The sequence below is a fragment of the Pleurodeles waltl genome, chromosome 9 (assembly GCF_031143425.1).
Source record: "Pleurodeles waltl isolate 20211129_DDA chromosome 9, aPleWal1.hap1.20221129, whole genome shotgun sequence".
In the NCBI taxonomy this organism is placed as follows: domain Eukaryota; kingdom Metazoa; phylum Chordata; class Amphibia; order Caudata; family Salamandridae; genus Pleurodeles; species Pleurodeles waltl.
Window position 1 is genome coordinate 582,706,335 of NC_090448.1, and position 14,155 is coordinate 582,720,489.

Below are 14,155 nucleotides of genomic sequence, written 5' to 3' on the forward strand. Positions count from 1 at the left end.
CTTCAGTGCACTGTCAGAGTAAAAAAAAAAAAAATCTGCATCCAGTAGTTCAAGTGGGGGAAAAACGTGTGGGGGGGTGGGTGACATCTGGAAAGAGAAGCCCAATTTCCTACAGCTACTCAGCAAGCATCCTTCAATAACCATGTCCCTGGGTTTCCACCCTGTTTTTTAAGGACCTACTTCACATAAAGTAATTTAAGCTGTGGCCATTACATTCTTGACACCCCTCCTGACTGAAAAGAAGCATACTAAGCAGTAACATTTGCTGTGACAGTAGTTGAAGACACCTACACCTGCCTATTAAGAGTTTAATTTGACACTAATGTATTTTACATAAACCACTTAAGAAGAGAGGAGGAGCGACTCCATATCACTATTAATCCTGGCTAGCCTTAAAATACCCAGAACTGCACCATTAAATTCCTCAGTCTTTCAAACCAACATGAGTTTCTTTCTAATTATCGTACACAATGTAGAAGGTGACCTGGCCTAGCTTTATTTTGTTTGGGGATGTGTAACTTGCTTCTTTGATTGTTTGATCAGACTAAATACTTGTGCAAATAACTGTTACTTGTAATCTCCCCAATAAGAAACTGTCTTCAGCATGCTCATGTTCAGCTATCTTCCTAGCTTCTTCAATGTCCATCTCTTGTTGGACTTGCATATAGCTCCTTGCACAACACTGGTCTAAACACTTGCTAGTTTTAGCTCACTTAATCACTGATACAAGGTTATTGCTTTCTTAGTTTTTTTTTCACATTTTATTTTGTTTTCTGTACGTTTTTTCTGTCTTCTGAGTCTAACTAGTCACATTTCCATCTCTTTTATTGTTTTTCGGCTAAGGATGTTTAGTTTTAATAAGCGCTGGACTGTGCAGCACTAATCTATGTGTTTCCACTGACTCCGCATATCCTTCACCTTGCTCTAGTCAGCACTTCCCTGTAACAGAAGGCCCAAAATGACCTAATTTATCTCTGATAACCACTTCATGACCTTGGTCCCTGCGGTGTACTACAACCTAATTTTTACTTAAAGGTAAATGATATTCATAGTCTTGATACCAGAGATAAACTTTTTTTTTTCAAGCATTGCCCAAAGGCTGCAGAGACTGGAAAAGGACTCCATGGGATATCGGAAGTACTTGCCGCATTTTCTGTTTCACATGTACATCAACACCACAGCAGGATCTTTGCTATTTGACAGAGGCCTTTCTCCTTCACTCAAAGCTTAGTATGTGCCTAGACTACTTACTTTCCTGATTCACCAGTGCTTTTGTAAGAGGTTGTGTATGTAACTGGCAGCTTGAAACATAGTATAAATCCTACATTCTGAAAGTGTTGAATCTACAGTTAGTACCTTTGCCACTCGAGTCTAAATTGGCCATCCGAATGAATCCCAGTCCCACCCAACCTCCCCTCACAGCTACCAAGTATAGAGGTTGCCCTTATTTATTGGTTCCCACAGAGTATTTGTGAGAGAGGATTCATTCTCCATCCTTTCTCATTTTTGGTCAGTCATTTGGATATTCAAAAAATGAGATCTTTTTTTGACTATTGTTATTATTTGCCATTTTAAACATTACACACTACATAATTGAAGATATCTGCAAATAAATCTCAAATTTGATACACAGGAATTCCAACCATCGGCCAAAAGACACTTCTCAGACTTCTATGTTTAATGCCGTGTTTCAGTGCAGGAAGGCAGTAATGGATGTTTGAAATATGGCTTCCCGCGCCCAAAATAATGCTATTGGCATCAGCAATCAATCACTCGATAAGCATTTGTAGAGCACAGCACTGTCACCCTTGGGGTAGCTGAGAGCTGGGGTGTGATGTCTCCATTGAAAATCCAGGTCTTGAGTTACTTTTTGAAGTCTGCAAGGGCTGGTGCTGTTCAAAGGGGGAGGGTAAGCTCTTTCCAGGTCTTGGCTGCGATGTAGGAGAAGGCACGACCACCGCTGCGGCGGCAACTGATGCGGGGGTGTGCACGAGTGCTAGTGAGGAGGAGCGTGTGAGTCTAGTGGGTTGATGGAAGTTCAGTCAGTGGATATAGTAAGCTGGTCCTTGATCGAGTAGGGCTTTGTAGACGTGCATGAGGATCTTGAACTGGCATCTCTTCTGGATGGGGAGCCAGTGGAGGTTTCTGAGGTGGGGGTGATGTTAGCCCATTTGAGGAGGTCCAGGATGAGTCTGGCTGCAGCGTTCTGTATAGTCTGGAGTCTTTTGAGGAGTTGGTTGGAGATGCCAGAGTAGAGTGTCTTGCCGTAGTTGAGGCGGCTGGTGACTAGGACCTCGGTGGTGGTCTTCTTGGTGCTGCCTCGGGCACGCGGAGGGTGTGAAAGCAGGAACAGGCAACTGTGTTGTTCTGCTGCTTCATAGTCAGTTCGCTGTCGAGGATGATGCCGAGATTTCGTGCGTTGTCTTGTCAGTGTGGGTCCGAGTTTGGCGGGCCATCAGCTGTAGTCCCACATGGATGTGTTTCTTCTGAAGATCAGTACTTCATCTTGTTGGAGTTGAGTTTAAGGCAATCAGCTCTCATCCTTTTGGCTACATTGGTCATGGTGTTGTGGAAGTTTGTTCTGGTGGTGGGGAGTCTTCGGTGAGCAAGAGGATGAGTTGTGTGTTGTCTGTGTAGGATATGATGTTTAGACTGTGGGATCTGACAATGTCCGTGCCGGGTGGGGTCATGTAAGTGTTAAGCAGCATTGGGGAAGGATGCCTTGGTGATGGAGGCGTTGAAGATGCTGTTGAATTGTGAGTTGATTTGATTGGCTCCAAGGTTGAAGAAATGTTGGGGGCCCGAATTGGGTGAATGACATGATGGTCATGGAGGTCTGTGTGGTGGGCGGGGTCCATTCAGTGATCAACCAGCTGGTTTGCGTTGGTTGGCCGAGGTTGTCATGGTTGAGAAAAGTGGGCTGGGGCGTCGAAGTTGTACATGGTGGCGATCTTGCTGTGGAAATAATATGAGAGGGTGTTGCAGAGTTCTTGGGAAGGGTGGATTGTGTTCTCTGTGGCTGAAGGGTTGGAGTATTCCTTGGCTATTTTGTTTAGTTCTTTTGTTTGGGTGGCTGCTATGTTGATGCAGGCTGTAAATGGTGCTCTCTTGGCAGTAGGGATTGCTAAGGTTAGTAAGCTTGCCACAATGGCCCAGGAACTGCATACGAAACTAAGCTCTGTGCCGACCCATTTGGTTCTCTATGGGTTCAGTGCTAATGTTAATTTAGTCATGTCTTGGGTTGTGTATGTCTTACGGTGAGCACTCTGGTTCAGATCTCCTGGATAAACAAACTCCTAAGAGGCCCCAAATATCCTTGAGTCATAAGGTTACCACCTGCAGTGAGGCATAAGTCTCTGTTCCATCACTGCAGATAGACACGTATCTTAAACAGTCTTTAAGCAGAAGCTTTGGGCTGTTTTAATCAGGGGATCCATTATAAAGTCCTAGTCTAACATTTTGGAAAGACTTTCAGGCACCTGGTCCAATACCATACAGTGCTAGTAAGATGTATAAAGTCAGCATACATGGCTATGCAATTCAGGCATATCAAGCAGTCTGGGTTAGGTAGCAGTCTCTGTGTGCAGCGTATGTGGTGAAGTAACTTAAGTGGAATCATTTTGTTCTGATAATTCAGTGAAACCAGAACTATGTATGAGCAGCAGAACGCAGGCCAGCACTCCATTTAGCATGCTTCAGACCAAGCACATAGCAACAACTGTCACCACCTTAGCAGATGGACTCGGCGGCCTGTGAGCAGGTACCGTCCACCATCTTCCATTTAGCACTAGACCGTCTTCAACCAGCAGATGTGATGCTGAGGTGTGGAATTTACTAAAATGTCTACTTGTTCATGGGACAGGTTGCTTCATAAATCTGCTTGTCCTGTAAAAAAAAATCTTCTTGTCCCTTTGGTGCCATGTAGTGTGGTGATAAAGTATGGCAGCAATCTTATTAAGTAAGACCTCTGATAACAGACTCTCAGATTATGCCAGGGCTAGTACTATAGCACTGCTTGAATACTAGCAATTTCACCTTTCCGCAGATCTACCTACTAGGGCTGGCGAAAGCAGTAAGCAATAGTTCCAGGGCTGGAATGCCTTTGAGGCTATGCAAACCTACAAAAATGCATGATTTAAGGATTTGAACCTAATCTTTTCCCATACCAGAGAAGGTTGGAAATGTATTCCTGACAAGGGGAGAAGTAGAAGTTCTTCCAAGGTTAGGGAAATAAGTGGTAGGAGGGAAAGTAAACTTGTACAGGCTCAATAGATTTTTGCATGAGCACATATATACATCCATATTTGCTTCTCCTAAAATACAGTTCGCAAATATGTTCTATGAGTACAATTTCCTGATCTACTTCTGTAAATTCTTGTAGGCCACAAATGCAAAGACATATACCATGGGTGCACTTTTCTGACTGTCTTTAAGAATTGGGCCCCCAGTAAGGTCTGGCGTTACCCAAGACATTTTATTAAAATTCTATTTCTCTAGCATCTATCAGCTGGCTTTAGCGTGCGTGATAGCATTCTGTTTTCCCACAAGGAGGAGTATATTCGTGCATAAAGTAGTTTGGTTCAGTGCCAGGAACTACTGTGGCAAAGTGTGCTTTTTGAGACCAAAATGTTTTCTTTTTTTGCTTTTTGCCAATGTTTGTTGCAATGGTGAGGGCCTGGCTAAATGGTTACACGGATTTTTCATTATGAATATTTTATGGAAGTACTAGGATGCATCAACACGGTGTAATAAATGTTGCTAAAAGAAATAGTACCTAACATTTTATAGTAATTTAGCAAAACATTTTTTTCCTGTTAGCTTTTTTCCTAAACATTTCATTTTGAAATCAAAGAATCATCAATCTTGCGTACAGGGTTCTGCAAATATTTGTATCTAATCAGAAAGCATTCTGGGAGCATTATACTTAGTCTCATATTATTAAACTTTTCAAACGTATGTACACACATTTTGTTTACTGAAACCAATGTCAGTAGTGCAGCTTGACCTTACAATGTTTATTTAGATTGCTCGCCCATGATAATTAATGCTTTGCTTTAATGAAACATAGATGCAAGTTCGAACAGCATTAGAATATGGACACAAATATTACCAGAACTATAGACAGTTCCCTTCCATGTAACCCCAGGAAGGGTTTGTGCTACTTGGGGTTGAGCCTATTTGTCCCAAGGACTAAAGAACCATGAAAACATGTTGTCCCTTATCCCTAACAATATGTCCTGGACATCGGGCTATAGGAATTCCACTTACTCCAGTATTGGACACTTTCATAGATTCACATGCTTGAATACTTCCCTGTCGTCGAGATGGGAGTCCCCGGTGGAATATAAAACCAGGCCTGAAGATGTATGCACACAATACATGAACTAGGTCTCAATACAATAACTCATCATAGTTGTTTTGTAAAATAAACCCAAACTCAAACTTGAACCAATCAGATTGCCTCACCCCTCTAGAACCTCCTGTGAGGAGTTGCCTTCCCTCAGATTTTCCGAGCACAAGTGCTGAAATAACCCAGCACACTGATAAGAGAGAAGGTGAGCTCCTCTGGGGAGGCGGGTGGGCCGCTTGTGAATCTATGAAAGTGTCCAACTTTCATAGATTCACATGCTTGAATAAGAGTAGCAAGCAATAAGTAACACATTTTCTGTATCAAGAAATACTGTCTATCTCAATCATTATAAAACAGTGTCATTAGACAGTTACATGCAAAGCAATAAAATAACGCTTTAAAATATATATGAATATATAAGAAAGGTACGTTAATAACCAGAAAGTGTGATTAAATCTGAAGCGGATTGAAGGAAACGAACAGCTCACCTTATCTGAACAATTGTATAAGAACTGCTTGACCCACCGCTGCATCATGGAGCGTCCCAACATCCAGGCAGTAATGCTTTGTGAAGGCATGTGTTGTCCTCCACGTGGCTGCACTACAGATGTCTGGAAGGGATACCCCAGAGAAGTGGACACTGCTCGGGTAGAATGTGCACGAACTTTAGTGTCCAGCAATCGACCAGCTTTCTGGTGGCAAAAGGCTATGGCACTAGAAATCCATCTAGAGATGGTTTGTTTAGAAACAGAAAGCCCTCTCCTTGGCGCACTAAATGCCACAAACAGCTGACTGGACTTTCTGATTGAGGATGTCCGCTGCAGATAAAACCTAAGGCATTGTTTGACGTCCAAGGAACGCAGCATTCTTTCTTCCCCAATCTGGGGCCGTGGAAAGAAAGTCTTTAGGACTACTGGCTCGTTAATGTGGCAATCAGTTGGCACTTTTGGGATAAATTTCGGGTTTGTCCGTAGGATGACTGTGTCATCCGTAAATCTCATGAAAGGCTCTTGGGTGGTAAAGGCTTGAATCTCACTTACTCTGCGAGCGGATGTTAACGCTAATAGGAGCGCTACCTTCCAGGTAATATACCTAATGTCTGATTTATGAAAAGATTCGAATTGCTCCTTCATCAACTGACTCAGGACTGTATTCAGTTGCCAAGATGGAGGAGGAGGTTTGGCTGAAGGAAAGGATCGGAATAACCCCTTCATAAACTGCTTTATAAGTCGATGAGACCAAAGTGACGGTCCTTTGGATAGTCTATATCTGGAGACAGCGGCTAAGTGGACCTTAATGGATGCATGGGCGAGACCAGACTTTGCCAGGTGGAGAAGGTACAGTAAAACCTGTTCTGGAGCAGATGTAATCGGATGAATGTTATTCGCAGTACACCATAAACAAAACCGTTTCCATTTTAAGGTATACGTCTTATTGGTGCTATCTGTACGTGCTTTAGCTAAAACAGTTTGACAGTCAATGGGAATATTTAGATGGCCGAATTCATTGAACTCAGGAGCCATGCACATAATCTGAGATGCTTGGGATCCGGATGCCTCACTTGGCCCTGGCTGATGGTGAGCAGGTCCGGTATGGGAGCTAACCTGATCAGAGGACACGAGGACAGCAACAGAAGCTCTGTGTACCACAGTTGACGTGGCCAGGCTGCAGCAATTAGAATTATCTGGCAGGGCTCCGATTTGATCTTGCTGATGACCCGTGGAAGAAGGGGTATCAGAGAAAAGGCGTAAGAATAAATCCCTGACCATGCTATTGAAAGGGCATTTCCCCACAACCCTGGACGTCACGAAGAGGTCCAGGTTCGGTGTCCCCCACCTGCGGAAGACTGCATCTAGCGTTGTCTGGTTCAGCTCCCACTCATGTGAAGATGTGCTTAGCCTGCTTAGTGAGTCTGCTGTGGTGTTGCTGACTCCCAGGAGATGTTCCGCCCGTATGTGCACTGAATTCTGAATGCACCAGGTCCAGACGAGTTGAGCTTCTGTGGAAAGTAAGTGAGACCGAGTTCCGCCTTGCTTGCTTATGTAGTGCATGGTGGTCGTATTGTCCATCCGGACCAGCACCGACGAACCTCGGATTCTCAGTAGAAAAGCTTGTACTGCAAGGTACACCGCTTCGAGTTCGAGGAGGTTGATGTGTAGCTTTGAATGAGAATTGGGCCATCTGCCACTGACTTGCAGATCTTTGAGACATGCTCCCCACGTTCCATTGAAGCATCCGTCATGATCGTAAATGGAGGGATGTGATTCAGGAGCTCCAGACCTACTGAAATGTTTGCCGACGTTGATCACCACCACGGGAGGGAGTGGACCATCCTTGGTGTTATGTGAATGATGTCCCAGAAGGACCCTTGCGCCTGCTTCCACTGTTTGTCAAGCTTTTCCTGAAGAGGGTGCATTCAAAGACGACAGTGCGGAACTAGGCTGATACAGGAGGACATCATTCCCAGTAATGATTTGAACCTCCGAACTGAAAGAGACTTTTTTCTTCGAACTGAGTCTGTCAGGATCAAAAGCCTGAGTTGACGTTCTTCTACAGGAAAGGCTTTTACAAGATTCTTGTCCAATATAGCACCCAGAAACACTATCCTTCTGGGAGGTTGAAGCTGTGACTTGTCTCTGTTGAGAGCGAGACCTAGTTGCTGGAGACGTAAAGTGTTTGTGAGGGAGTGACGTAGGACAGAGATGTTCAGAGCCTTTAGTAACCAATCATCCAGATATGGGAATACCCGGTGCCTGAGACGTCTCAGAAATGCAGCCTCTGGGGCTAAGCACTTTGTGAAAATCCAGGGGGCTGATTTGAGGCCGAAGGGTAGCACTCTGAATTGAAAGTGCTGGCCGGCTACCATGAATCTCAGAAATTTTCTGTGCTTGGGTTGAATGGGAACATGGAAATACGCATCCTGCAGATCTAGGGAAGCCATGAAATCGCCTCTGTTGAGAAGCTGTAGTACATCCTTCAAAGTTACCATACGAAAGGATTGCTTTTTGAGATATTTGTTGAGCTGCCTCGGATCCAGGATGGGCCTCTACAAGCGGGACGTCTTTCTGATGGGGAAGAATCGAGAATATAAACCTCTTCCTTGCTGCGAAGAGGATACTACCTCTATTGCCCCTTTGGACAACATGCCCTCTATCTCTAGGAGGAGAAGATGTAGATGTTGTTGACGCTCCTGGGAAGGTGGAGTTTCGGGAGGCCTGAAAGTGAATTCTAGCAGGTGGCCATGAGCTATGATATCCAGAACCCACTTGTCGCTTGTGATTTGCCTCCAATGTCTTAGGTGACGAGTCAAGAAGGGAGGGGTAGCGGCCATTGGAGGCTGTCATTCCCTACAGGAGGTGTCCTTGGACTGTCGTCCCGATCTTCCTCTAGGAGGAGGTCTGCTGTATGCTGCCGCCGGAGGCTGCCTTTGATGGTACTGGGGTCTGGATGATTGATACTGGGAGGAGTAGGCTGGATAACGAAAAGATTGGTAGCTGCCTCGAAAGGAGGAGTGGCCTCTACCCCTGTCTCCCTGAAAGGGAGTGCGCTTGTACTGTAAGGATCCCAACGACCTGGCAGTATCAGTATCAGCCTTAATCGCCTGAAGAGCATCGTCGACATGCTTGCCGAAGAGGTCTTGGCCATCGTACAGGAGAGCCAAGATATTTGTTTGGACATCCGGCCTGAAATTAGTGGCTTTGAGCCATCCCTGGCACCTTAAGACGGCTGAACCAGCCAGAAGCCTAAATCCCATGGCCGCAATGTCCAGGGGGCAGTCAATCACCTCTGTAGATATTCGTTGACCCTCCATAATGATCTTTTTTGCATCCGACTTGTTGGTATCTGAAAGATCCTCCACAGAGTGGGAGATGTCAGACCACAGCTGTCTGTCGTATCTGCCCAGTAGTGCCAAGGAATTTGCTGCACGGACCACAATTGCCAACATAGAAGAGAACCTCTTCCCGATATTGTCCAGGCGCCTTCCATCCTTATCAGGAACAGCCGATAAAGGTGCTGAAGGGTTCTTGGCGCATCTCTGGGCAGCCTGGGAAACCACAGAGTCTGGTTTTGGGTGACCCACCAGGCACGCAGGAGTGTCCTCTGTTGCCTTATACTTCTTGTCCAGCTTTGGTAACACCGCTGGCACTGTCGCCGGGTTTTTCATTATCTTAAGCCCTTGATTCCAGACATGGTCAATGATCGGGAAAGCCCTAACCAATTTTCTGTGCGGCTCTTTAAAATCATACAGAGAACAGGCCTGCTGCGTAGATGGCAACTGCAGCTCAAACCTCATTGCAGCTTTCTCTAAGAGGTTATGGAAAGAGCCAATATCCTCAGGAGGAGATTCGACTGCTAACGGCTCCGGTGAAGGGGGTCCTGGGAGCACATACTCATCCCATTTGTCCTCGTCAGAGAGAACCTCCCCTTCCTCTGCCGCTTCATCAGAAGAGGCCTGGACCTGAGGACTCTGCGGAGCCTGAGGAGGAACTTGTGGTGTTGTAAAAAAGACTGGCAAAGGTGCCCGGAGTAGCTGAAGCAGAAACTGCTGGTGTGGGATCTTTCCCCGGCTGAGGGTAGAAGCGTTCTCTGTAGTCCGCCAGCATAGCCTGGAGATCGGACACTAGACCGGAGGGCAGAGATACTGTTCCCTGCTGTTGTGGTACTGGGTCATAGTACTGTTGGCCATAATATGAATCGCCGTCCGAGTACTCCTGGCATTTTATGTGTAGTTGTGAAGGACTTATAGCTACTCAAATAATTGTATCTTGATCTGAGTCATCATCATCGTCGCCATCTAAAAACCTAGATGGCAAGAGTCTTGAAACTTTGCTTGGTGACGTAATAGAAGGTGTTAAACGAGGTTTAGAGAGCCTTTTAAGCAGAGTATGCTGCGCAGGTTAACCCAAAGGTAACGTAGATGGTCTTTGCCTTTTGGTTGGAAGCAATCTTGGCGTTGAAGACAAGAAACCAGTTGTCGTTGATGAGAGCTTCGTCGACGGAGGCGTCGTCAAAATCATCGTCAACGGAGGTGTCGTAGACGGGAGTGTTGGCAAGAGATGCGTTGAAGAGATGGGGCGCCCCGTCGGCAAGGATGATAATGTTGTTGATGCAGCCGCTGCTGTTGACATGGAGATGGTTACCACCACCGGCGTCACCGATGATACAGTCATCAACGAGGGTATCAACAACGTTGGCATCGTCGATGGTGCCGAGCTAGGCTTCTTAAATCTGTGAAGCACTTTAGAAGGAGGAGTGGCCGGCTCTGAAGCAGTTTTCTTCGCTTTTTTTAAGGATTCTGTACCCGGTTTCTTCTTCTGTGGAGAGCCATGACCCTTTGGTGTCTTTTGCGCCACTTTCCTACATGGCTCTTGTCCCTCAGAACTCTCGTGTTTTCTTTTCGGAGGTGTTTTAGGAGCAGAAATAGAAGAAGAGAGAGGCACTGTCCTCATCAGAGGCAGAGTGTCCAGTCTTACCTCTTTGTAGCCACAACAGAAGGCAACCCTCCCTGTCCTTCAGGGGCTTAGTAGAAAACTTCCTGCAGATTTTGCAGTCCTTAGTCTTGTGGCTGGGGTACAGGCAGTAAATACACTCCTCATGTGGATCCTCCACATATAATCTCTTCTTTAAACATGAGGCACAAGATCTGAAAAGACCTTTCTTTGGTGTCTTAGACATGGCAGCCAGTTTGAGTCACCAGAGTAGCTAGAAATATCAAAAAGCTGTAGAAACAGGTCTTCTGACAGAAACTTTTGAGCAGAGCTTAAAGGAGACTTCTCAGCACAACATAAAAAAAAAAGTTCTGTTGTACAATCACAATGCAGTACATAGTGGTTTTGAAGTGAGAACAAGCTGGGATTCTAGGTACTGGTCTATGCCTGCTCAGGAGGTACATTCTTCCATTTCTGCTGACTTCATATTTTGCACTTAAGTCTGATTTCTCTTTTTCTCCAAACATCATAGGACCTCGTTATGGAGGCATATATGTTTGATCCTTTATCATAAATGTGTTCACTTCTTTCTTTTTATCACTACCTGTAATAATGTACATGTGTTGTCTGTTTAATTTCCTCCTTCCAGGCCAACTGGTTCACAGCCTCCTCGCTTCCCTGGACCTACTGGGACACCTCCTGGCTCTATGCATCATGAAGCTGGTTCTGGTACTCCTATGACACCCTTTGAAGCGGATGACTCTGGAATGATGCCTCCTGGTCCACCTGGACAGGAATTTTATACTGAATTCTACCAAGAACCTGGTATGGAAATGGATCCCAATGCAACTGAAAATTCAGGTACTTATAAACATTATTTTTAGTCTGCTGTTTAATTTCTTGGAGCTTTTTCAATTCAAACTATGTCAGTTCCAGCCTTCAAAGGTTTTGGCTCAAATTTGGTCAACCGTACAGAGGTGTTTTCTTTAATAAATCTTTGTGAAATCACATTTTCCTTTCCTTGCCTCTCATATTATAGGAAGTGCTGTGAATCTGATTGGGAGAGTGGCAAATTTGCTAATATTCTCTGGGCCAAGTCCTGAGCCAATACCATACCCTCACTGGGAACTCTGTCATTTCTACAGCAATGCGAAGTGTACTCTCTCACCGTGTGCTATTGTCTGCTCAGTGTATTATTTCACTACCCACGAAACGGTCAAATTAGAGTGCTTTGGGGACTAGTTTTTCCTGAAAGTACTCCAAATCAATACACTTATTGTTACATTCAGTTCTTTAATTAATACTTGCATTGTACACAAAACAACCCCTTTTTGCTATTGTTTCACTTTACAACAAAATAAATACATTGGTGTAATGTTTCTCTAATGGTTCCTATTAAAAAAAAACATTTGGCTTCCCTGGAAACAACATTAAGCCACATGGCAGCTTATAAGAGTCCCTGCTTCTGCTTCCCAGCTCCTGCCAAAATACAAGGTTAGGGCACACTGTAACTTTTTCAAAGCAGTAGGCCTGGGTTATAATTGAAAATGCAAGACTGACCTATTTCTTCTGACAATGTTTGTTCTAGATTTGAATCAATGTAACTTTAAATTACAAACAAATGGCAAGTGTAAAAATCCTGTTGGAAATCTGCATATTTTCAGAGTGCATATAATTGTATTTAACTCTTGTGGAGAAAAAGCAGAATCCATTTATTAGGTGCGTCCTAGAGACCGAATAAGTGTCACGCTAGAATTATGTAATAAAGAAAATCATAATAAAAGTGTGTGCATGCATACAATACTGCAGGGGCTTTGGGGCTGCCTTTTTCGTCTATTTGTCTGTTCAGTTTTCATTCACATTTTATATCTGCCCACCACAACAAACAGTACTGAGCAATGTAACCTCCTTCAGCCATTTGCTATCTAGTACTGTGAGAGATGGTAGTTTTCCTGATCACATGTACACATCCTCCTAAATAAATTCAATTCAATGCTAGGGCAGGAGGGTCAGTACTTTACCTTGCAAATGCTTTTTTTTCATTCTTTAGCCCTTTTTTATTTCTTGGTCATTCTTGTAAGTTTAAACTATGTGTTTGTGTTAAAATAATTCAAAGCCAATAGTACTTTTTATTTGCACCAATAAGAATCATATTTCCTGTGATGTGCTTTAAAGCTAAAATGGTTTCAGTACCGGCTCTTCAAAGTACAACTGCCTACTGTGAATACTCCTTACTGTTCTATGAAAATATACATGGTGGTTATTTATTTATTTTATTCGTTTTTAATTTTTCTATTGCAAATATTATTTGTCATCCCCCAATAACTTGAACTGCCACGAAAACATCTCTTAGTTTTCAGTAAATGCAATCGCACTGCCTCAATTTGGTTTGAGTTTTATTAATACATAGAAAATAAATCTTTGTTTGGTGTTCTAAAATAAGAGCTCATACCTGTCAGGCGCAGCTTCCATGTAGTTTGCAGACAGAGGCATCCCAGTAGTATTGTTATTTAGAACTCAGCCAGTAGTAGATTGTAAATACCAATTTTCAGCCACTGGTTGTAGCTTGGTGCAAGGATTTTCGGAAATCCAGGAAAAATAATATTTTGCCATAGTGTGCTGCTCCTTTTCCACTAACAACATGATAGTTTTAAGGTTAAAATCTTTTTATTGTATCCAAACAGAAGAAGCAGGATTCAAGCACATACCAACATTTGCACATGGGTTCCCATTTTGCCAACCAGCAGTGTTAAAAAACATAATGCAAGTAATGGCTTCTCCACAAAAAAGTAATGATTTCAAACACAGTTACCTCCTAAGGAGAAGACAAGTGGAAAACCGAAAGCCAAGAGGCATTAACACCAGTAATCACTGAGTCCATACAGCTTCTTGCCTCTGGAGAATAACTCCGCTTTTTAATCTGCCATCCCTACTTCCTCTCAGTTCATCAGAGGAAGAGCCAAGACTACTAAAGGGCGATAGAAAAAGGTAGGGGGTAGGCAGTATTTAGTTGCAGCCCCTCCAAAAGACCCTACTGTAGCCTCTGTGCTCTAAGACTAATTTCTTCCCAACGGGCTTTAACTGGAGCATTACAGGAAACCCTACTGAGGCTGCAAGTTTCTTCAAGGCTGCAACGTTCCACTGAGCATTTTGTCTTCGGAGGATGACGTTGTTACGGTCCAGTGTGTCCCGTGCCAATTCAGACGCCTATTAGTGCTTGCACTCCAGCCCCAGGATCCACAGGAAGACTCTGCCTGCCCAAGACCTGGTCCTCACGCCAGTATCTGACCCTGAGCCATCATTAGTTTACTATCGGCTACTTGAGTTATGAGATCACAAGAGGTAAACAAATCAGTTTCTAACCCTTGACCACTGT

The 14,155-nt window shown here is 44.1% G+C and overlaps 1 protein-coding gene across 1 annotated transcript in view; it reads left to right on the forward strand.

Annotated features, from left to right (window-relative positions):
- ZC3H4 (zinc finger CCCH-type containing 4) overlaps positions 1-14,155 on the forward strand; it is a 123,614-nt gene that overhangs the window by 101,209 nt on the left and 8,250 nt on the right. The window contains exon 12 of the mRNA XM_069207583.1: positions 11,429-11,640. Coding sequence (XP_069063684.1) covers positions 11,429-11,640 — 212 coding nt within the window. The remainder of the gene's footprint in view (positions 1-11,428; positions 11,641-14,155) is intronic.